Here is a 23,026-nt window from a genome sequence, read left to right as displayed (position 1 = left end):
CTAGAGAAGAGACTAGAGAAGAACAACATGAGACTAGAGAAGAAAAACATGAGACTAGAGAAGAGACTAGAGAGGGACAACATGAGACTAGAGAAGAACAACATGAGACTAGAGAAGAGACTAGAGAAGATCAACATGAGACTAGAGAAGGACAACATGAAACTAGAGAAGGACAACATGAGACTAGAGAAGAACAACATGAGACAAGAGAAGAACACGATGAGACTAGAGAAGAACAACATGAGACTAGAGAAGAGACTAGAGAATAACAACATGAGACTAGAGAAAAAAAGCATGAGACTAGAGAAGAGACTAGAGAAGAACAACATGAGACTAGAGAAGAGACTAGAGAAGAACAACATGAGACTAGAGAAGAGACTAGAGAAGAACAACATGAGACTAGAGAAGAGACTAGAGAAGAACAACATGAGACTAGAGAAGAGACTAGAGAAGAACAACATGAGACTAGAGAAGAGACTAGAGAAGAACAACATGAGACTAGAGACGAGACTAGAGAAGAACAACATGAGACTAGAGAAGAACAACATGAGACTAGAGAAGAAAAACATGAGACTAGAGAAGGACAACATGAGACTAGAGAAGAACAACATGAGACTAGAGAAGAGACTAGAGAAGGACAACATGAGACTACAGACGAGACTAGAGAAGAACAACATGAGACTAGAGAAGAACAACATGAGACTAGAGAAGAACAACATGAGACTAGAGAAGGACAACATGAGACTAGAGAAGAGAATAGAGAAGAGCAACAGGAGACTAGAGAATAGCAACATGAGACTAGAGAAGAGACTAGAGAAGAGCAACAGGAGACTCATGGTGGTATAATGGGTCAGAAAGGCTATAGTGCTGATGGTAGAGTCAGATGCTGAATCACAGCTGAGCAGTAAAACGAACCACTGCTACCGTCAAGTGACGGTTTCTGTGACGTCGATGGGAAAGACCACCGCTGTGACTGAGAGCAGCACTACAGCTGGTCTCCTGCTGTCTGACACACACACACACCACTACGACAAGCATGTTATCTCTACAAACTGATTGGAGGAACTCTCTCGTCGCCACGGGAACCCGCATGAAAACACAACTCAATTTAAACCTCAATCTTCACATCAACCACTGGCCCAGCAACTTCTGGTTGCTGTAGCAACCACAATCGCAATCACAGCCCTGTCACCAAAATAGGCTTGACATCAAAACCCAGGGGGAGGGGTTATAAACCCAGTGGGAGGTGTGTGTGTGTGTGTTTGTGTGTGTGTGTGTGTGTGTGTGTGTGTGTGTGTGTACCAGACGAAGTTGGAGCTGGTGTGTGTGTTGCTAGTCTAATGAACAATGGATCTAATTACTGGCCAGCCAGAGGTGTAATTTCCCCCCTCGCTCCGTCGCCGGGAGAGAGAGTGTGAGAGCGTAGGAACGCTAAACGGTTAGCAGTTAGCTCTCTGTGTGAACCTCCTCACCTCCTGCTGTGGCACAAAATGGATGACATTATATTACTGCCTCTCTGTGGACACACAGCAGGGAGGATGGACAGGGGAAGACAGAGAGAGAGAGAGAGAGAGAGAGAGAGAGAGAGAGAGAGAGAGAGGGAGACAGAGAGAGAGAGAGAGATAGAGAGAGAGATATGAGAGAGAGATATGAGAGAGAGATAGAGAGAGAGAGAGAGAGAGAGAGAGAGAGAGAGAGAGAGAGAGAGAGAGAGAGAGAGAGAGAGAGAGAGAGAGAGAGGGAGACAGAGAGAGAGAGAGAGAGAGAGAGAGAGAGAGAGAGAGATAGAGATAGAGAGAGCGATATGAGAGAGAGATATGAGAGAGAGATAGAGAGAGAGATATAGAGAGATAGAGAGAGGGTCATAACCGTGTGGGCATCTATGAAGTATAATTATGGGTTAGAGACGCAGCATGAATCACACACAGGGGATCCATAACCAGAGGGCCGTTCTCTGTTTACCTCAGCTACTTCTGATAAATAGAAAAGACCCAGAACGGTCCACGATAATGAAGCAGTAATAGATGACGAGGAGGAAACTGGTTTTCTCACCACAGGAGAATAGAGGTCTTGAAACACTCGAGGAATAACAGAAAACAAGAACACAAAAACCCCTCCACATGCCCCACCAAATGAAAAGGTTCTCAGACAACCATTGGCAACCATTGGTGGTGCTGATAAAGTTGAATTAGGTTGGTCCAGTTAATAACACACTATAACTCTGGTCCTTCATCAAGGCCAGGTGTCTGGTCAGTTAGTTCATGGTCCTTCATCAAGGCCAGGTGTCTGGTCAGTTAGTTCATGGTCCTTCATCAAGGCCAGGTGTCTGGTCAGTTAGTTCATGGTCCTTCATCAAGGCCAGGTGTCTGGTCAGTTAGTTCATGGTCCTTCATCAAGGCCAGGTGTCTGGTCAGTTAGTTCATGGTCCTTCATCAAGGCCAGGTGTCTGGTCAGTTAGTTCATGGTCCTTCATCAAGGCCAGGTGTCTGGTCAGTTAGTTCATGGTCCTTCATCAAGGCCAGGTGTCTGGTCAGTTAGTTCATGGTCCTTCATCAAGGCCAGGTGTCTGGTCAGTTAGTTCATGGTCCTTCATCAAGGCCAGGTGTCTGGTCAGTTAGTTCATGGTCCTTCATCAAGGCCAGGTGTCTGGTCAGTTAGTTCATGGTCCTTCATCAAGGCCAGGTGTCTGGTCAGTTAGTTCATGGTCCTTCATCAAGGCCAGGTGTCTGGTCAGTTAGTTCATGGTCCTTCACCAAGGCCAGGTGTCTGGTCAGTTAGTTCATGGTCCTTCATCAAGGCCAGGTGTCTGGTCAGTTAGTTCATGGTCCTTCACCAAGGCCAGGTGTCTGGTCAGTTAGTTCATGGTCCTTCATCAAGGCCAGGTGTCTGGTCAGTTAGTTCATGGTCCTTCATCAAGGCCAGGTGTCTGGTCAGTTAGTTCATGGTCCTTCATCAAGGCCAGGTGTCTGGTCAGTTAGTTCATGGTCCTTCATCAAGGCCAGGTGTCTGGTCAGTTATTTAATGGTTTTTCCAGACAGATTGACTATAATGTATATTTTTTCAATGTAAATCACTTTGCGTTTGAAAATAACCCCAACAATAAATCACAAAGTAAAATGTATAGTATTACATCATTCACAGTCTCAGCAGATATGACCTTGTTAAACTATGAGCTAGACATTAAGGGAACGTACGTGAGCTCTTGAAGTCCTTCTTCTTGAGTTTCCTCCTGATCATGGTTCCTCTGGGGCTGGTGGGGTACATGTTCCTGGGCAGGGTGCTCATGTTGAGGGAGCTCAGACTGTAGGTACTCATAGAGGTAGGAGAGAAGGAGGAGCCTAGAGCTGTACGAGGAGGACAGAGGGAGGAGAAGAGAGAGGGATTAGAAAAGACAAAGAAGGAGAAGAGAGAGGGATGGAGAAGAGAGGGATGGAGAAGAGAGGGATGAGAAGAGAGAGGGATGGAGAAGAGAGAGAGATGGAGAAGAGAGAGGGATGGAGAAGAGAGAGGGATGGAGAAGAGAGGGATGGAGAAGAGAGAGGGATGGAGAAGAGAGAGGGATGGAGAAGAGAGAGATGGAGAAGAGAGGGATGAAGAAGAGAGAGGGATGAAGAAGAGAGAGGGATGGAGAAGAGGGATAGAGAAGATAGAGGGATCGATAAGAGAGAGGGATGGAGAAGAGAGAGGGATGGAGAAGAGAGGGGGATGGAGAAGAGAGAGGGATGGAGAAGAGAGAGGGATGGAGAAGAGAGAGGGATGAAGAAGAGAGAGGGATGAGAAGAGAGGGATGGAGAAGAGAGAGGGATGGAGAAGAGAGGGATGGAGAAGAGAGAGGGATGAAGAAGAGAGAGGGATGAGAAGAGAGACTAACATACTATAACCTCAAATAGACAAACCTCATCAACTAACATACTATAACCTCAAATAGACAAACCTCATCAACTAACATACTTTAACCTCAAATAGACAAACCTCATCAACTAACATACTTTAACCTCAAATAGACAAACCTCATCAACTAACATACTTTAACCTCAAATAGACGAACCTCATCAATATTGTCTCTGTCCCCTCTAATACTGAGTCTATATTGTCTCTGTCCTCCATCAGTCCCCTCTAATACTGAGTCTATATTGTCTCTGTCCCCTCTAATACTGAGTCTATATTGTCTCTGTCCTCCATCAGTCCCCTCTAATACTGAGTCTATATTGTCTCTGTCCCCTCTAATACTGAGTCTATATTGTCTCTGTCCCCTTTAATACTGAGTCTATATTGTCTCTGTCCCTCCATCTGTCCCCTCTAATACTGAGTCTATATTGTCTCTGTCCCCTCTAATACTGAGTCTATATTGTCTCTGTCCCTCCATCAGTCCCCTCTAATAGTGAGTCTATATTGTCTCTGTCCTCCATCTGTCCCCTCTAATAGTGAGTCTATATTGTGTGTCATCTCTTAGACGAACTACTCTGAGCCTGAGACAAAGCCTGTGTATCATTCAGTACCCGTTAATGAGACCATCACAGACAACCAGTCTCTAAGCCCTGTGTGTGTGTGTGTGTGTGTGTGTGTGTGTGTGTGTGTGTGTGTGTGTGTGTGTGTGTGTGTCTGTGTGTGTGTGTGTGTCTAAATCCTGTAATCCATCTGCTAATTAAGAAATAACATCCAGACTAAGGCTAATAAATGCCAACTAATTGTCTCAGGCTGACAGGAGACAGGAGACAGGGGACATGGGACAGGGGACAGGGGACATGGGACAGGAGACAGGGGACATGGGACAGGGGACAGGGGACAGGAGACAGGGGACAGGAGACAGGAGACAGGGGACAGGAGACAGGGGACAGGAGACAGGGGACAGGGGACAGGAGACAGGGGACAGGAGACAGGGGACAGGAGACAGGAGACAGGGGACAGGAGACAGGGGACAGGAGACAGGAGACAGGAGACAGGAGACAGGGGACAGGGGACAGGGGACAGGGGACAGGAGACAGGAGACAGGAGGCAGGAGACAGGAGACAGGAGACAGGAGGCAGGAGACAGGAGACAGGAGACAGGGGACAGGGGACAGGGGGACAGGGGACAGGGACAGGGGACAGGAGACAGGAGACAGGAGACAGGGGGGACAGGGGGACAGGGGACAGGGGACAGGAGACAGGGGACAGGGGACAGGGGACAGGAGACAGGGGACAGGGGACAGGGGACAGGGGACAGGGGACAGGGGACAGGAGACAGGAGACAGGGGACATGGGACAGGGGACAGGAGACAGGGGACATGGGACAGGGGACAGGAGACAGGGGACAGGGGACAGGGGACAGGGGACAGGGGACAGGGGACAGGCGACAGGGGACAGGGGACAGGGGACAGGGGACAGGGGACAGGAGACAGGGACAGGGGACAGGGGACAGGAGACAGGGGACAGGGGACAGGGGGACAGGGGACAGGGGACAGGGGACAGGGGACAGGAGACAGGAGACAGGGGACATGGGACAGGGGACAGGGGACAGGGGACATGGGACAGGGACAGGAGACAGGGACAGGAGACAGGGGACAGGGGACAGGGGACAGGGGACAGGGGACAGGGGACAGGGGACAGGGGACAGGGGACAGGGGACAGGGGACAGGGACAGGAGACAGGAGACAGGAGACAGGGGACAGGGGACAGGAGACACAGGGAGACAGGAGACAGGGGACAGGGACAGGGGACAGGAGGGGACAGGAGACAGGGACAGGGGACAGGGACAGGGGACAGGAGACAGGAGACAGGGACAGGGGACAGGAGACAGGGACAGGGGACAGGGGACAGGGGACAGGGGACAGGAGACAGGGGACAGGGGACAGGAGACAGGAGACAGGGGACAGGGGACAGGGGACAGGAGAGACAGGAGACAGGAGACAGGAGACAGGGGGACAGGAGACAGGGGGGACAGGGACAGGAGGCAGACAGGGGGACAGGAGACAGGGGACAGGGACAGGGGACAGGAGACAGGAGACAGGAGACAGGGGACAGGGAGGAGACAGGGAGACAGGGACAGGGGACAGGGGACAGGGGACAGGAGACAGGGACAGGGGACAGGGGACAGGGGACAGGGACAGGACAGGGGGACAGGAGACAGGGGACAGGAGACAGGACAGGGGACAGGGGACAGGGGACAGGAGACAGGGGACAGGGGACAGGAGACAGGGGACAGGAGACAGGGGACAGACAGGGACAGGAGACAGGAGACAGGGGACAGGAGACAGGGACAGGGGACAGGGACAGGAGACAGGGGACAGGAGACAGGAGACAGGGGACAGGGGACAGGGGACAGGGACAGGAGACAGGGACAGGGGACAGGAGACAGGGGACAGGGGACAGGGGACAGGGGACAGGGACAGGGGACAGGGGACAGGGGACAGGGGACAGGGGACAGGAGACAGGGGACAGGGGACAGGAGACAGGGGACAGGAGACAGGGGACAGGGACAGGGACAGGGACAGGGGACAGGGGACAGGGGACAGGAGACAGGGGACAGGGACAGGAGACAGGGGACAGGAGACAGGGGACAGGGGACAGGGGACAGGAGACAGGGACAGGAGACAGGAGACAGGGACAGGAGACAGGGGACAGGAGACAGGGGACAGGGAGACAGGGGACAGGAGACAGGGACAGGGGACAGGGACAGGAGACAGGGGACAGGAGACAGGGGACAGGGGACAGGAGACAGGAGACAGGGACAGGAGACAGGGGACAGGGGACAGGAGACAGGGACAGGGGACAGGAGACAGGGGACAGGGGGGGACAGGGGACAGGAGACAGGGGACAGGGGACAGGAGACAGGGGACAGGGGGACAGGAGGGACAGGGGACAGGGACAGGGGACAGGGACAGGGGACAGGAGACAGGGACAGGGGACAGGAGACAGGGGACAGGAGACAGGAGACAGGGGACAGGGGACAGGGGACAGGGGACAGGAGACAGGGGACAGGGGACAGGAGACAGGGACAGGAGACAGGGGACAGGGGACAGGGGACAGGGGACAGGGGACAGGGGGGGACAGGGGACAGGGGACAGGGGACAGGGGACAGGGGACAGGAGACAGGGGACAGGGGACAGGGGACAGGGGACAGGGGACAGGGACAGGGGACAGGGGACAGGGACAGGGACAGGGGACAGGGGACAGGGACAGGAGGGGACAGGGACAGGGACAGGGGACAGGAGACAGGGGACAGGGGACAGGGGACAGGGGACAGGGACAGGGGACAGGGACAGGGAGACAGGAGACAGGGGACAGGGGACAGGAGACAGGAGACAGGGGACAGGGGACAGGGGACAGGGGACAGGAGACAGGGACAGGAGACAGGGGACAGGAGACAGGAGACAGGAGACAGGGGACAGGGGACAGGGGACAGGGACAGGGACAGGGGACAGGGGACAGGGGGACAGGGGACAGGAGACAGGGGACAGGGACAGGGGACAGGGGACAGGGGACAGGGACAGGAGACAGGGGACAGGGGACAGGGGACAGGGACAGGGGACAGGAGACAGGGGACAGGGACAGGAGACAGGGGACAGGAGACAGGGGACAGGGACAGGGACAGGAGACAGGGGGACAGGAGACAGGGGACAGGAGACAGGGGGGGACAGGAGACAGGAGACAGGGACAGGGGACAGGGGACAGGAGACAGGGGACAGGGGACAGGGACAGGGACAGGAGGGGACAGGAGACAGGGGACAGGGGGACAGGGGACAGGAGACAGGAGACAGGGGGACAGGAGACAGGGACAGGGGACAGGGGACAGGGGACAGGGGACAGGAGACAGGGACAGGAGACAGGGACAGGGACAGGGGACAGGAGACAGGGGACAGGGGAGGGGACAGGGAGGGGACAGGAGACAGGGGACAGGAGACAGGGGGACAGGGACAGGGGACAGGAGACAGGGGACAGGGACAGGGGACAGGAGGGGACAGGAGGGGACAGGGAGGGACAGGGGACAGGAGACAGGGGACAGGAGACAGGGGACAGGGACAGGGACAGGGGACAGGGGACAGGGGACAGGAGACAGGGGACAGGGGACAGGGGACAGGGGACAGGGACAGGAGACAGGGGACAGGAGACAGGAGACAGGGGACAGGGGACAGGACAGGGGACAGGGGACAGGGGACAGGAGACAGGGGACAGGAGACAGGGACAGGGGACAGGAGACAGGGACAGGAGACAGGGGACAGGAGACAGGGACAGGGGACAGGGGACAGGGGACAGGGACAGGGGACAGGGGACAGGGGACAGGAGACAGGGGACAGGGACAGGGACAGGGACAGGAGACAGGGGACAGGAGACAGGGGACAGGGGACAGGGACAGGGGACAGGGGACAGGGACAGGGGACAGGGACAGGGGACAGGGGACAGGGGGGACAGGGGACAGGGGACAGGGGACAGGGGACAGGGGACAGGGGACAGGAGACAGGGGGACAGGGACAGGGGACAGGGGACAGGGGACAGAGACAGGGGACAGGGACAGGGGACAGGAGACAGGAGACAGGGGACAGGGGACAGGGACAGGGGACAGGGGACAGGGGACAGGGGACAGGAGACAGGGGACAGGAGACAGGAGACAGGGGACAGGAGACAGGGACAGGGACAGGGACAGGAGACAGGGGACAGGGGACAGGAGACAGGGGACAGGGACAGGAGACAGGGGACAGGGAGACAGGAGACAGGAGACAGGGGACAGGGGACAGGGGACAGGGACAGGGACAGGACAGGGGACAGGGGACAGGGGACAGGAGACAGGGGACAGGGAGACAGGGGACAGGAGACAGGGGACAGGAGACAGGGGACAGGGGACAGGGGACAGGAGACAGGGGACAGGAGACAGGGGACAGGGGACAGGAGACAGGGGACAGGGACAGGGGACAGGGACAGGGGACAGGGACAGGGACAGGGACAGGGACAGGGGACAGGGGACAGGGGACAGGAGACAGGGGACAGGAGACAGGAGACAGGGGGACAGGAGACAGGGGACAGGGAGACAGGGGACAGGGGACAGGGGACAGGGGACAGGAGACAGGGGGGACAGGAGACAGGGAGACAGGGGACAGGAGACAGGAGACAGGAGACAGGGGACAGGGGACAGGGGACAGGGGACAGGAGACAGGGGACAGGAGACAGGGGACAGGGGACAGGAGACAGGGACAGGGGACAGGAGACAGGGACAGGAGACAGGGGACAGGGAGACAGGGACAGGAGACAGGGGACAGGAGACAGGGGACAGGAGACAGGGGACAGGAGACAGGGGACAGGGGACAGGGGACAGGGGACAGGGACAGGGGACAGGGACAGGAGACAGGGGACAGGGAGACAGGAGACAGGAGACAGGGGACAGGAGACAGGGGACAGGAGACAGGAGACAGGGGACAGGGAGACAGGGGACAGGAGACAGGGGACAGGAGACAGGGGACAGGAGACAGGGGACAGGGGACAGGGGACAGGGGACAGGAGACAGGGACAGGGACAGGAGACAGGGGACAGGAGACAGGGACAGGGACAGGGGACAGGAGACAGGAGACAGGGGACAGGGGACAGGGGACAGGAGACAGGGACAGGAGACAGGAGACAGGGGACAGGAGACAGGGGACAGGGGACAGGAGACAGGGGGACAGGGGACAGGAGACAGGGGACAGGGGGACAGGGGACAGGAGACAGGGGACAGGAGACAGGGGAGACAGGGGACAGGGGACAGGGGACAGGGGACAGGGGACAGGAGACAGGGGACAGGAGACAGGGGACAGGGAGGAGACAGGGGACAGGGGACAGGAGACAGGGGACAGGGGACAGGGGACAGGGAGACAGGGGACAGGAGACAGGGGACAGGAGACAGGGGGGGACAGGAGACAGGGGACAGGAGACAGGGGACAGGGGACAGGAGACAGGGGACAGGAGACAGGGACAGGGGACAGGGACAGGGGACAGGACAGGGGACAGGAGGGGACAGGAGACAGGGGACAGGAGACAGGAGACAGGAGACAGGGGACAGGAGACAGGGGACAGGGGAGACAGGGGACAGGAGACAGGGGACAGGAGACAGGGGACAGGAGACAGGGGACAGGGGACAGGGGACAGGGGACAGGGGACAGGAGACAGGGGACAGGAGACAGGGGACAGGGGGGGACAGGGGACAGGGGACAGGAGACAGGAGACAGGGGACAGGAGACAGGGGACAGGAGGGGACAGGGGACAGGGGACAGGAGACAGGGGACAGGAGACAGGGGGGGAGACAGGGGACAGGAGACAGGGGGGACAGGAGACAGGGACAGGGGACAGGGGAGACAGGGGACAGGAGGAGACAGGGGACAGGAGACAGGGGACAGGAGACAGGGGACAGGGGACAGGAGACAGGGGACAGGAGACAGGGGACAGGGACAGGGGACAGGGGACAGGGGACAGGAGACAGGGGACAGGGGACAGGAGACAGGGGGACAGGAGACAGGGGACAGGAGACAGGGACAGGGGACAGACAGGGGACAGGAGACAGGGGACAGGGGACAGGAGACAGGAGACAGGGGACAGGGGACAGGAGACAGGGGACAGGAGACAGGGGGGACAGGGGACAGGAGACAGGGGGACAGGAGACAGGGGACAGGAGACAGGGGACAGGAGACAGGGGACAGGAGACAGGAGACAGGGGACAGGAGACAGGGGACAGGAGACAGGGGACAGGAGACAGGGGACAGGAGACAGGGACAGGGACAGGGACAGGGACAGGGGACAGGGAGACAGGGGACAGGGGAGACAGGGGGGGACAGGAGACAGGGGACAGGAGACAGGGGACAGGAGACAGGGGACAGGAGACAGGGGACAGGAGACAGGGGACAGGGGACAGGGGAGACAGGGGGACAGGAGACAGGGGACAGGAGACAGGGGACAGGAGACAGGGGACAGGAGACAGGGGACAGGAGACAGGAGACAGGGGACAGGAGACAGGGGACAGGAGACAGGGGACAGGAGACAGGGGACAGGAGACAGGGGACAGGAGACATGGGACAGGAGACAGGGGACAGGGGACAGGAGACAGGGGACAGGAGACAGGAGACAGGAGACAGGGGACTGGGGACAGGAGACAGGGGACAGGAGACAGGGGACAGGAGACAGGGGACAGGAGACAGGGGACAGGAGACAGGGGACAGGAGACATGGGACAGGAGACAGGGGACAGGGGACAGGAGACAGGGGACAGGGGACATGATACTGGGGACAGGAGACAGGAGACTGGGGACAGGAGACAGGGGACAGGGGACAGGAGACAGGGGACAGGAGTTCAGGGACAGGAGACAGGGGACAGGGGACATGAGACAGGGGACAGGAGACAGGGGACAGGAGACAGGGGACAGGAGACAGGGGACAGGAGTTCAGGGACAGGAGACAGGAGACAGGGGACAGGGGACATGATACTGGGGACAGGAGACAGGAGACTGGGGACAGGAGACAGGGGACATGACAGGGGACATGAGACAGGGGACAGGAGACAGGGGACAGGGGACAGGAGACAGGGGACAGGGGACAGGAGACAGGGGACATGAGACAGGGGACAGGGGACAGGAGACAGGGGACAGGGGACAGGAGACAGGGGACATGAGACAGGAGACAGGAGACAGGGGACAGGGGACAGGAGACAGGAGACACGGACAGGAGACAGGGGATATGAGACAGGAGACAGGGGACAGGAGACAGGGGATAGGAGACAGGAGACAGGGGACAGGAGACAGGGGACAGGAGACAGGGGACAGGGGACAGGAGACAGGGGACAGGGTACTTGGGGACAGGAGACAGGAGACAGGGGACAGGAGTTCAGGGACAGGAGACACGGACAGGAGACAGGGGACAGGGGACATGAGACAGGAGACAGGGGACAGGAGACAGGGGACATGAGACAGGGGACAGGAGACAGGAGACAGGGGACAGGAGACAGGGGTTCAGGCTCCAGGTGATTTGTTCTTATTCCAGTATAATAACCTCTACGGAGCGTTGACAGATTGCTGACATTTGAGGATAGTTAAGAGATTCTAATGGAAGTATAATGGCCGTGTAGCTCTGACATGTATGGAATAAAACCAACATGTTTTCAATATCAACTCAAACGGGCTCTGTAAAACATTTGGACCCACAAATGAACTCTGACCTCCCATCGATGGCAGAACAAATGACCTCTGACCTCCCATCGATGGCAGAACAAATTAAGTCTAGAGAATTTTTTTTTAAAGACAGAAATTAAAAAGGAGAAAAACACCAAACGATTTTGAAAGCCATTGATGGGTTTGCAGTGTATTATGGGTAATTGACATGAATCAGGAGAATGGAGCTGTCGTGACAACCTCCTCTATTCACTCTCTTCCCCACAGGGGCTCAGGTCAAAGGTCATGTTAAGAGTATAGTGTAGGATGCAGCAGGATGCAGCCTATCAAGCTCTGAGTGGAGTCTGGAAGGCATCTCTCTCTCTCTCCACCTCTCTGAGTTGTCCTTGAGATACAATGCAGCAGACTAGGAGATGACGGGCCGGATCAATAGCACCAGGAACAAGTGGTGTAATTATGGAGGATGCAGCATTGGCCTGGCTGGTTAAAGGCATCACTTATTTATGAATAGAGAACAGTTTACTTTCAATATAATGTTGATTTTTCCAGTTATAGTTATATATTCACGAGAGAGAGAGAGAGAGAGAGAGAGAGGGAGACAGAGAGAGGGAGACCGAGAGAGAGAGAGAGAGAGAGAGAGAGAGACAAAGAGAGACAGAGAGAGAGAGAGAGAGAGAGGGAGAGAGAGAGAGAGAGAGATAGAGAGAGACAGAGAGAGAGAGAGAGAGAGAGAGAGAGAGAGAGAGAGAGAGAGAGAGAGACAGAGAGAGAGAGAGAGAGAGAGAGAGAGAGAGAGAGGGAGAGAGACACTGTATATATATAATATGACATTTGTAATGTCTTTATTGTTTTGAAACTTCTGTATGTGTGATGTTTACTGTTAATTTGTATTGTTTATTTCACTTTATATATTCACTTTATATATTATCTACCTCACTTGCTTTGGCAATGTCAACACGTTTCCCATGCCAATAAAGCCCTTGAATTGAATTGAGAGAGAGAGAGAGACAGACAGACAGACAGACAGATAGAGAGACAGAGAGACAGAGCGAGAGAGCGAAAGAGAGAGAGAGAGAGAAAGACAGAGATCTAATCTACTGTAATCTACGTGGTGTGTGTAGCAGACTGGACCAATTAGAACATAGTATTAGAGGTTGAGCTGGTGCTATTCATTAACATTGACAAGCTGTCTCAGGAGACCCTCGAGACACCTGGGTCGTCACACACAAAGACCCACCAACGCTTCGTGACCAGAATACTGTGATCAGAACAGAACCAGAGACAGCTCTGTGTGTGTCGGAGGTGTGTGTGTGTGTGAACCGGAGACAGCTCTGTGTGTGTCGGAGGTGTGTGTGTGTGTGTGAACCGAACACAGCTCTGTGTGTGTCGGAGGTGTGTGTGTGTGTGAACCGGACACAGCTCTATGTGTGTCGGAGGTGTGTGTGTGTGAACCGGAGACAGCTCTGTGTGTGTCGGAGGTGTGTGTGTGTGTGAACCTCTATATATCTCTCTCTCTCTGTTTATCTCTCTCTCCCTCTGAGGGTTTATAAAGACTCATGTCATTCATGTTGTAGTACATCGCTGAATGGTTTAGTTGAGAGCCCTTTCTGGTGCCTCCACAGTCCAGCATCCCTCCCTGGCCAAGTGGACTGACAGGACTGTATCAGCACTGTGCACCTTGCTTTAATGCCCTAGATGAGGTTACACATACAACACTCAGCTCAGTGACTTTCAGGGACAATGGAGAGAACCAGAGAGAGAGATGGAGAGAACCGGAGAGAGAGATGGAGGGGGAGAGATGAAGAGAACCGGAGAGAGAGATGGAGAGAACCGGAGAGAGAGATGGAGGGGGAGAGATGGAAAGAACCGGAGAGAGAGATGGAGAGAACCGGAGAGAGAGATGGAGAGAACCGGAGAGAGAGATGAAGAGAACCGGAGAGAGAGATGGAGAGAACCGGAGAGAGAGATGGAGAGAACCGGAGAGAGAGATGGAGGGGGAGAGATGGAGAGAACCGGAGAGAGAGATGGAGGGGGAGAGATGGAGAGAACCAGAGAGAGAGATGGAGAGAACCGGAGAGAGAGATGGAGGGGGAGAGATGAAGAGAACCGGAGAGAGAGATGGAGAGAACCGGAGAGAGAGATGGGGAGAGATGGAGAGAACAGGAGAGAGAGATGGAGGGGGAGAGATGGAGCGAACCGGAGAGAGAGATGGAGGGGGAGAGATGAAGAGAACCGGAGAGAGAGATGGAGAGAACCGGAGAGAGAGATGGAGGGGGAGAGATGGAGAGAACCGGAGAGAGAGATGGAGGGGGAGAGATTGCGAGAGAGAGAGAGAGAGAGAAAGAGAAAGATGGAGAGAGCCAGAGATAGATGGAGAATACCGGAGAGAGCGATGGAGAATACCGGAGAGAGAGATGGAGGGGGAGAGATTGCGAGAGAGAGAGAGAGAGAGAGAGAGAGAGAGAGAGAGAGAGAGAGAGAAAGAGAAAGATGGAGAGAGCCAGAGATAGATGGAGAATACCAGAGAGAGCGATGGAGAATACCAGAGAGAGCGATGAAGAGAGCGAGGAGAAAGAGAGAGATGGAGAACACTGGAGAGAGATGGAGAGAGCCAGAGATAGATGGAGAATACCGGAGAGAGCGATGGAGAATACCAGAGAGAGCGATGGAGAGAGCGAGGAGAAAGAGAGAGATGGAGAATACCAGAGAGAGCGATGAAGAGAGCGAGGAGAAAGAGAGAGATGGAGAACACTGGAGAGAGATGGAGAGAGCCAGAAGAGGACTTTAGTTCTGCTCTATTTTCCTTCAGCCCAGGAAACCAGATGAGACAGAAAATATCACTTCAAACCAAAACAAATCTGAGCTCAACAGAAATAAATAGATGAAAGGATCAAAGATGAAGGAGTAGAAGAAGGAGGAGGAGGAGGGAAAGGAGGAGGAGGAGGAGGAGGGAGAGGAGGAGGTGGAGGTAGAGGAGGAGGGAGAGGAGGAGCAGGAAGGAGGAGGAGGGAAAGGAGGAGGTGGAGGGAGAGGAGGAGGAGGAAGGAGGAGGAGATGAGGGAGAGGAGGAGGAGGAGGGAGAGGAGGAGGGAGAGGAGGTGGAGGGAGAGGAGGAGGAGGGAGAGGAGGAGGAGGCGGAAGAAGGAGAGGAGAGGAGGAAGAGTAGAAGGAGAAGGAGGAGGAGGAGGAAGAGGAACAAGGAGCAGGGCTAGGAGGAGTGGGACATAGAGGACCACAGAAACAAGTGGACTAGGGAAGAGGACCAGGGAAGAGGACCAGGGAAGAGGAGAATAAGGAACATTACGAGGGTTGTTGGGAGAGGTTTTGTGGTGCTTGGAGGCCTGGTGTCTCTGCGACTGGTCAGGATGGTAGGTGTTATAGTGTTGGTAGGGGAGGAAGTTGCTGTTGTTGTTGGCTGAGGAGGACTCCCAGGGAAGGGTCCGCGTGCTTCTCTGCACCTTGACTGGTCACAAACAGAGAGAAGCACCACAGGGGATAAGGAGGGGGGAACAAGGTGATTGAAACAAGGGTAAAACATGGGTGAGGGGGGGTAAATACATGGGGGTAAATACATGGGGGGTAAATACATGGGGGTGAATACATGGGGGTAAATACATGGGGGGGGGGTGTAAATACATGGGGGTAAAACATGGGTGAGGGGGGGGGTAAATACATGGGGGGTAAATACATGGGGGGTAAATACATGGGGGTAAATAAATGGGGGGTAAATACATGGGGGTAAATACATGGGGGTAAATACATGGGGGTAAATACATGGGGGTAAATACATGGGGGGTAAATACATGGGGGGTAAATACATGTGGGGGTAAATACATGGGGGTAAATACATGGGGGGTAAATACATGGGGGTAAATACATGGGGGTTAAATACATCAAGGTAAATGTGTTCAGTCCATCAGTGGTTTTCAGGAGGATATAACATCATCTGATTGGGACACAGGGCCACAGACGTCAGGTTAAATGGAGGTGCCCGGTCGTCCTATTGACTTTTCATGGAGGCTTCTAGAAGGGAACAATAACTGACTCCTAACAGATTCCACAGTTAAGAGTTCATGGTGAATGAATCAGTCTTACTGTCTGGCAGGACATCATCATTTCTAAATGAATTACAACGCGTCAAAACTTCAAATACCCTTTAGTTCAAAACGCCATCCAATTCCTTTTATAGTGCATTCATTTGGACCAGGGACCAACGTTTATTTATTTTTTACCTTATTTAAACTACACAAGTCAGTTAAGAACAAATTCATATTTTCAATGACGGCCTAGGAACAGTGGGTTCACTGCATGGTTAGGGGCAGAACGACAGATTTTTACCTTGTCAGCTCAGGGATTCGATCTTGCAACCTTCTGGTTACTAGTCCAACGCTCTTAACCACTAGGCTACCTGCCTCTAACCACTAGACTACCCTGCCTCTAACCACTAGGCTACCTCCCTCTAACCACTAGGCTACCTCCCTCTAACCACTAGGCTACCCTGCCTCTAACCACTAGGCTACCCTGCCTCTAACCACGAGGCTACCTGCCTCTAACCACTAGGCTACCTGTCTCTAACCACTAGGCTACCTGCCTCTAACCACTAGGCTGCCTCCCTCTAACCACTAGGCTACCTGTCTCTAACCACTAGGCTGCCTCCCTCTAACCACTAGGCTGCCTCCCTCTAACCACTAGGCTACCTGTCTCTAACCACTAGGCTACCTGTCTCTAACCACTAGGCTACGCTGTCTCTAACCACTAGGCTACCTGCCTCTAACCACTAGGCTACCTGCCTCTAACCACTAGGCTACCTGTCTCTAACCACTAGGCTACCTGCCTCTAACCACTAGGCTACCTGCCTCTAACCACTAGGCTACCTGCCTCTAACCACTAGGCTACCTGTCTGTAACCACTAGGTTACCTGCCTCTAACCACTAGGCTACCTGCCTCTAACCACTAGGCTACCTGTCTCTAACCACTAGGCTACCTGCCTCTAACCACTAGGCTACCTGTCTGTAACCACTAGGCTACATGCCTCTAACCACTAGGCTACCTGCCTCTAACCACTAGGCTACCTGTCTCTAACCACTAGACTACCTGTCTCTAACAACTAGGCTACCTGTCTCTAACCACTAGGCTACCTGTCTCTAACCACTAGGCTACCTGTCTCTAACCACTAGGCTACCTGCCTCTAACCACTAGGCTACCTGTCTCTAACCACTAGGCTACCTGCCGTCCCAAGTAGTGCACTACAAAGGGCATATGGTGCCATTTGGGACACAGACAGTGATTGCTATTGGAATCCCTGTTACTGCCAAGCTTTGTTCACATTGGATGTTTGAAGTGACTCAAATCCAATTGTTTTGTATATCCGATTCAAATCTGTTATTTTTCCGACAGTCTGAACAGCCTGAAAGCACATCTGATATTTCAAATCTGATTCCTGGCCATGCGACTTGTGTCTGAACGGTCAAATCTGATTTATTTTCCCTCAAGTGGTTTTTAGACTGCTATTTGGGATTTCTTGTTGCTTGCTAGCTGCTCTGTTGACAGTTCGACAAGAACATGCGGTAGCTAACTAGCTTACTAGCTAGCTTGTTAATTGTTTGCAAACAAATGAGTAAACGCGCTAGAAAGCTACACAGCTACCTAGCTAGCTAGTTGAATGCTGTGGCTAGCTAGTTGATTGCTGTGGCTAGCTAGTTGACAGCTGTGGCTAACTAGTTGACAGCTGTGGCTAGCTAGTTGACAGCTGTGTCTAGCTAGTTGACTGCTGTTGCTAGCTAGTTGACAGCTGTGGATAGCTAGTTTACTGCTGTGGCTAGCTAGTTGACAGCTGTGTCTAGCTAGTTGACTGTTGTTGCTAGCTAGTTGACAGCTGTGGATAGCTAGTTTACTGCTGTGGCTAGCTAGTTGATTGCTGTTGCTAGCTAGTTGAGAGCTGTGGATAGCTAGTTTACTGCTGTGGCTAGCTAGTTGACAGCTGTATCTAGCTAGTTGACTGCTGTTGCTAGCTAGTTGACAGCTGTGGATAGCTAGTTTACTGCTGTGGCTAGCTAGTTGACTGCTGTGGCTAGCTAATTGACAGCTGTGGCTAACTAGTTGACAGCTGTGGCTAGCTAGTTGACAGCTGTGGCTAGCTAGTTGACAGCTGTGTCTAGCTAGTTGACTGCTGTTGCTAGCTAGTTGACAGCTGTGGATAGCTAGTTTACTGCTGTGGCTAGCTAGTTGACAGCTGTGGCTATGATGACATGCGTGTGACCGTGTCAGCGTGTGACCGTGTCAGCGTGTGACCGTGTCGGCGTGTGACCGTGTCGGCGTGTGACCGTGTCGGCGTGTGACCGTGTCGGCGTGTGACCGTGTCAGCGTGTGACCGTGTCAGCGTGTGACCGTGTGTGACCGTGTCGGCGTGTGACCGTGTCGGCGTGTGACCGTGTCGGCGTGTGACCGTGTCAGCGTGTGACCGTGTCAGCGTGTGACCGTGTGTGACCGTGTCGGCGTGTGACCGTGTCGGCGTGTGACCGTGTCGGCGTGTGACCGTGTCGGCGTGTGACCGTGTCGGCGTGCCACAGGATTCGCCAGGTGTTTCCTCCAACACATTGGTGCGGCTGGCTTCCGGGTTGAGTGTGGACAATGTGGATAATATCACACAAAAGGACATTGAAAATGACAACGTCCATTCTCCCCATTATCACAGATGGCTTAGTGTGATTGGCTGCTTGGCTTGTCTGTCATGTATGTCATCCTATCAGGGGAGAACTGGATTCTGATCCCCCCCCCCTCCCCCTCCGTTCCAGAATACACTAGTATCTTATCGCATCAGATAACACCAGACAGAGAAAACATTGGATTTCACCAGAAATCTACACACCTAAGAACCGTTATTATTGTCGTAAACATTTGATAAATGTCTCAGTGGGTAACTGTGGCGTTATCGAGGAGCAGTGTGAGAGAAACGCTGTCTGGGTCTGGACCTTTTCATAAAGCCTGTGTTATAATCCTCAGATCTAACAGGACCCCTGGGGCGTGTCCAAATGGCACCCTATTCCCTATATAGTGCACTACTTTAGACCAGAGCCCTATTCCCTATATCGTGCACTACTTTAGACCAGAGGCCTATTCCCTATATCGTGCACTACTTTAGACCAGAGGCCTATTCCCTATATCGTGCACTACTTTAGACCAGAGGCCTATTCCCTATATAGTGCACTACTTTAGACCAGAGCCCTATTCCCTATATAGTGCACTACTTTAGACCAGAGCCCTATTCCCTATATAGTGCACTACTTTAGACCAGAGCCCTATTCCCTATATAGTGACCTACTTTAGACCAGAGCCCTATTCCCTATAGAGTACACTACTTTAGACCAGAGGCCTATTCCCTATATAGTGTACTACTTTAGACCAGAGCCCTATTCCCTATATAGCGCAGTACCTCCAGGCTCTGATCAGGCCATACACCCAAACAAGGGCACTGCGTTCATCCACCTCTGGCCTGCTCGCCTCCCTACCACTGAGGAAGTACAGTTCCCGCTCAGCCCAGTCAAAACTGTTCGCTGCTCTGGCCCCCAATGGTGGAACAAACTCCCTCACGACGCCAGGACAGCGGAGTCAATCACCACCTTCCGGAGACACCTGAAACCCCACCTCTTCAAGGAATACCTAGGATAGGATAAAGCAATCCTTCTCACCCCCCCCTTAAATGATTTAGATGCACTATTGTAAAGTGGCTGTTCCACTGATGTCAGAAGGTGAATTCACCAATTTGTAAGTCGCTCTGGATAAGAGCGTCTGCTAAATGACTTAAATGTAAATGTAGTGCACTACTTTAGACCAGAGCCCTATTCCCTATATAGTGCACTACTTTAGACCAGAGCCCTATTCCCTATATAGTGCACTACTTTAGACCAGAGCCCTATTTCCTATATACTGCACTACTTTAGACCAGAGCCCTATTCCCTATATAGTGCACTACTTTAGACCAGAGGCCTATTCCCTATATAGTGCACTACTTTAGACCAGAGCCCTATTCCCTATATAGTGCACTACTTTAGACCAGAGGCCTATTCCCTATATAGTGCACTACTTTAGACCAGAACCCTATTCCCTATATAGTGCACTACTTTAGACCAGAGGCCTATTCCCTATATAGTGCACTACTTTAGACCAGAGGCCTATTCCCTATATAGTGCACTACTTTAGACCAGAGCCCTATTCCCTATATAGTGCACTACTTTAGACCAGAGGCCTATTCCCTATATAGTACACTACTTTAGACCAGAGCCCTATTCCCTATATAGTACACTACTTTAGACCAGAGGCCTATTCCCTATATAGTGCACTACTTTAGACCAGAGCCCTATTCCCTATATAGTGCACTACTTTAGACCAGAGGCCTATTCCCTATATAGTACACTACTTTAGACCAGAGGCCTATTCCCTATATAGTACACTACTTTAGACCAGAGGCCTATTCCCTATATAGTGCACTACTTTAGACCAGAGCCCTATTCCCTATATAGTGCACTACTTTAGACCAGAGGCCTATTCCCTATAGAGTACACTACTTTAGACCAGAGGCCTATTCCCTATAGAGTACACTACTTTAGACCAGAGGCCTATTCCCTATAGAGTACACTACTTTAGACCAGAGGCCTATTCCCTATATAGTGCTCTACTTTAGACCAGAGCCCTATTCCCTATATAGTGCACTACTTTAGACCAGAGCCCTATTCCCTATATAGTGCACTACTTTAGACCAGAACCCTATTCCCTATATAGTGCACTACTTTAGACCAGAACCCTATTCCCTATATAGTGCACTACTTTAGACCAGAGGCCTATTCCCTATATAGTGCTCTACTTTAGACCAGAGCCCTATTCCCTATATAGTGCACTACTTTAGACCAGAGGCCTATTCCCTATATAGTGCTCTACTTTACACCAGAGCCCTATTCCCTATATAGTGCTCTACTTTAGACCAGGGCCCTATTCCCTATAGAGTACACTACTTTAGACCAGAGCCCTATTCCCTATATAGTGCACTACTTTAGACCAGAACCCTTTTCCCTATATAGTGCACTACTTTAGACCAGAGGCCTATTCCCTATAGAGTACACTACTTTAGACCAGGGCCCTATTCCCTACATAGTGCACTACTTTAGATGCATTACTATGTAGGTAATGGGGTTACCATGTGGGATGTAGTGCACTACTTTAGATGCATTACTATGTAGGTAATGGGGTTACCATGTGGGATGTAGTGCACTACTTTAGATGCGTTACTATGTAGGTAATGGGGTTACCATGTGGGATGTAGTGCACTACTTTAGATGCGTTACTATGTAGGTAATGGGGTCACCATGTGGGATGTAGTGCACTACTTTAGATGCGTTACTATGTAGGTAATGGGGTTACCATGTGGGATGTAGTGCACTACTTTAGATGCGTTACTATGTAGGTAATGGGGTTACCATGTGGGATGTAGTGCACTACTTTAGATGCGTTACTATGTAGGTAATGGGGTTACCATGTGGGATGTAGTGCACTACTTTAGATGCGTTACTATGTAGGTAATGGGGTTACCATGTGGGATGTAGTGCACTACTTTAGATGCGTTACTATGTAGGTAATGGGGTTACCATGTGGGATGCAGTGCACTACTTTAGATGCATTACTATGTAGGTAATGGGGTTACCATGTGGGATGCAGTGCACTACTTTAGACCAGAGCCCTATTCCCTATATAGTGCACTACTTTAGATGCATTACTATGTAGGTAATGGGGTTACCATGTGGGATGCAGTGCACTACTTTAGATGCGTTACTATGTAGGTAATGGGGTTACCATGTGGGATGTAGTGCACTACTTTAGATGCGTTACTATGTAGGTAATGGGGTCACCATGTGGGATGTAGTGCACTACTTTAGATGCGTTACTATGTAGGTAATGGGGTTACCATGTGGGATGTAGTGCACTACTTTAGATGCGTTACTATGTAGGTAATGGGGTTACCATGTGGGATGTAGTGCACTACTTTAGATGCGTTACTATGTAGGTAATGGGGTTACCATGTGGGATGTAGTGCACTACTTTAGATGCGTTACTATGTAGGTAATGGGGTTACCATGTGGGATGTAGTGCACTACTTTAGATGCGTTACTATGTAGGTAATGGGGTTACCATGTGGGATGCAGTGCACTACTTTAGATGCATTACTATGTAGGTAATGGGGTTACCATGTGGGATGCAGTGCACTACTTTAGACCAGAGCCCTATTCCCTATATAGTGCACTACTTTAGATGCATTACTATGTAGGTAATGGGGTTACCATGTGGGATGCAGTGCACTACTTTAGATGCGTTACTATGTAGGTAATGGGGTTACCATGTGGGATGCAGTGCTGGTCTCCAAATCCCCCAGGTACATGATAGTGATCAACCAAGCGTCATTCTGCTCCTAGAAATGTCACCTGTACTCAGAGATTTAAACCTACAGATTATGGAACAGAGCAGTAGTGGTTGGATAATCCATGTGTGTGTGTGTGTGTGTGCGTGTGTGCGTGTGTGCGTGTGTGTGTGTGTGTGTGTGTGTGTGTGTGTGTGTGTGTGTGTGTGTGTGTGTGTGTGTGTGTGTTTAATCTCCTCTCCTCTGTTCTATTCACTCTCTGGTAAAGGACAGTTGAAACAACTAAATGCGTCCCTGTCTGTTCACCTGTCAATACAAATCACCTTTACTACTCTCAGCTCCAATGAAAACCTGAGCAGCAGATATAGTATTACTACCTAGTTACTAGACTAGTAGATATAGTATTACTATCTGATTAGTCATTACTAGACTAGTAGATATAGTATTACTATCTGATTAGCCATTGCTAGACTAGTTGATCTAGTATTACTACCTGATTACTAGACTAGTAGATATAGT

General features: G+C 52.5%; 1 protein-coding gene across 1 annotated transcript in view; it reads right to left on the bottom strand.

Annotated features, from left to right (window-relative positions):
- LOC135516572 (glutamate receptor-interacting protein 1-like) overlaps positions 1–23,026 on the bottom strand; it is a 233,758-nt gene that overhangs the window by 111,740 nt on the left and 98,992 nt on the right. Inside the window, 2 exon segments of the mRNA XM_064940922.1 lie at positions 3,195–3,344; positions 15,407–15,565. Coding sequence (XP_064796994.1) covers positions 3,195–3,344; positions 15,407–15,565 — 309 coding nt within the window.

Source organism: Oncorhynchus masou, chromosome 27 (assembly GCF_036934945.1).
Source record: "Oncorhynchus masou masou isolate Uvic2021 chromosome 27, UVic_Omas_1.1, whole genome shotgun sequence".
In the NCBI taxonomy this organism is placed as follows: domain Eukaryota; kingdom Metazoa; phylum Chordata; class Actinopteri; order Salmoniformes; family Salmonidae; genus Oncorhynchus; species Oncorhynchus masou.
This window is presented reverse-complemented; position numbering and strand designations above follow the sequence as displayed.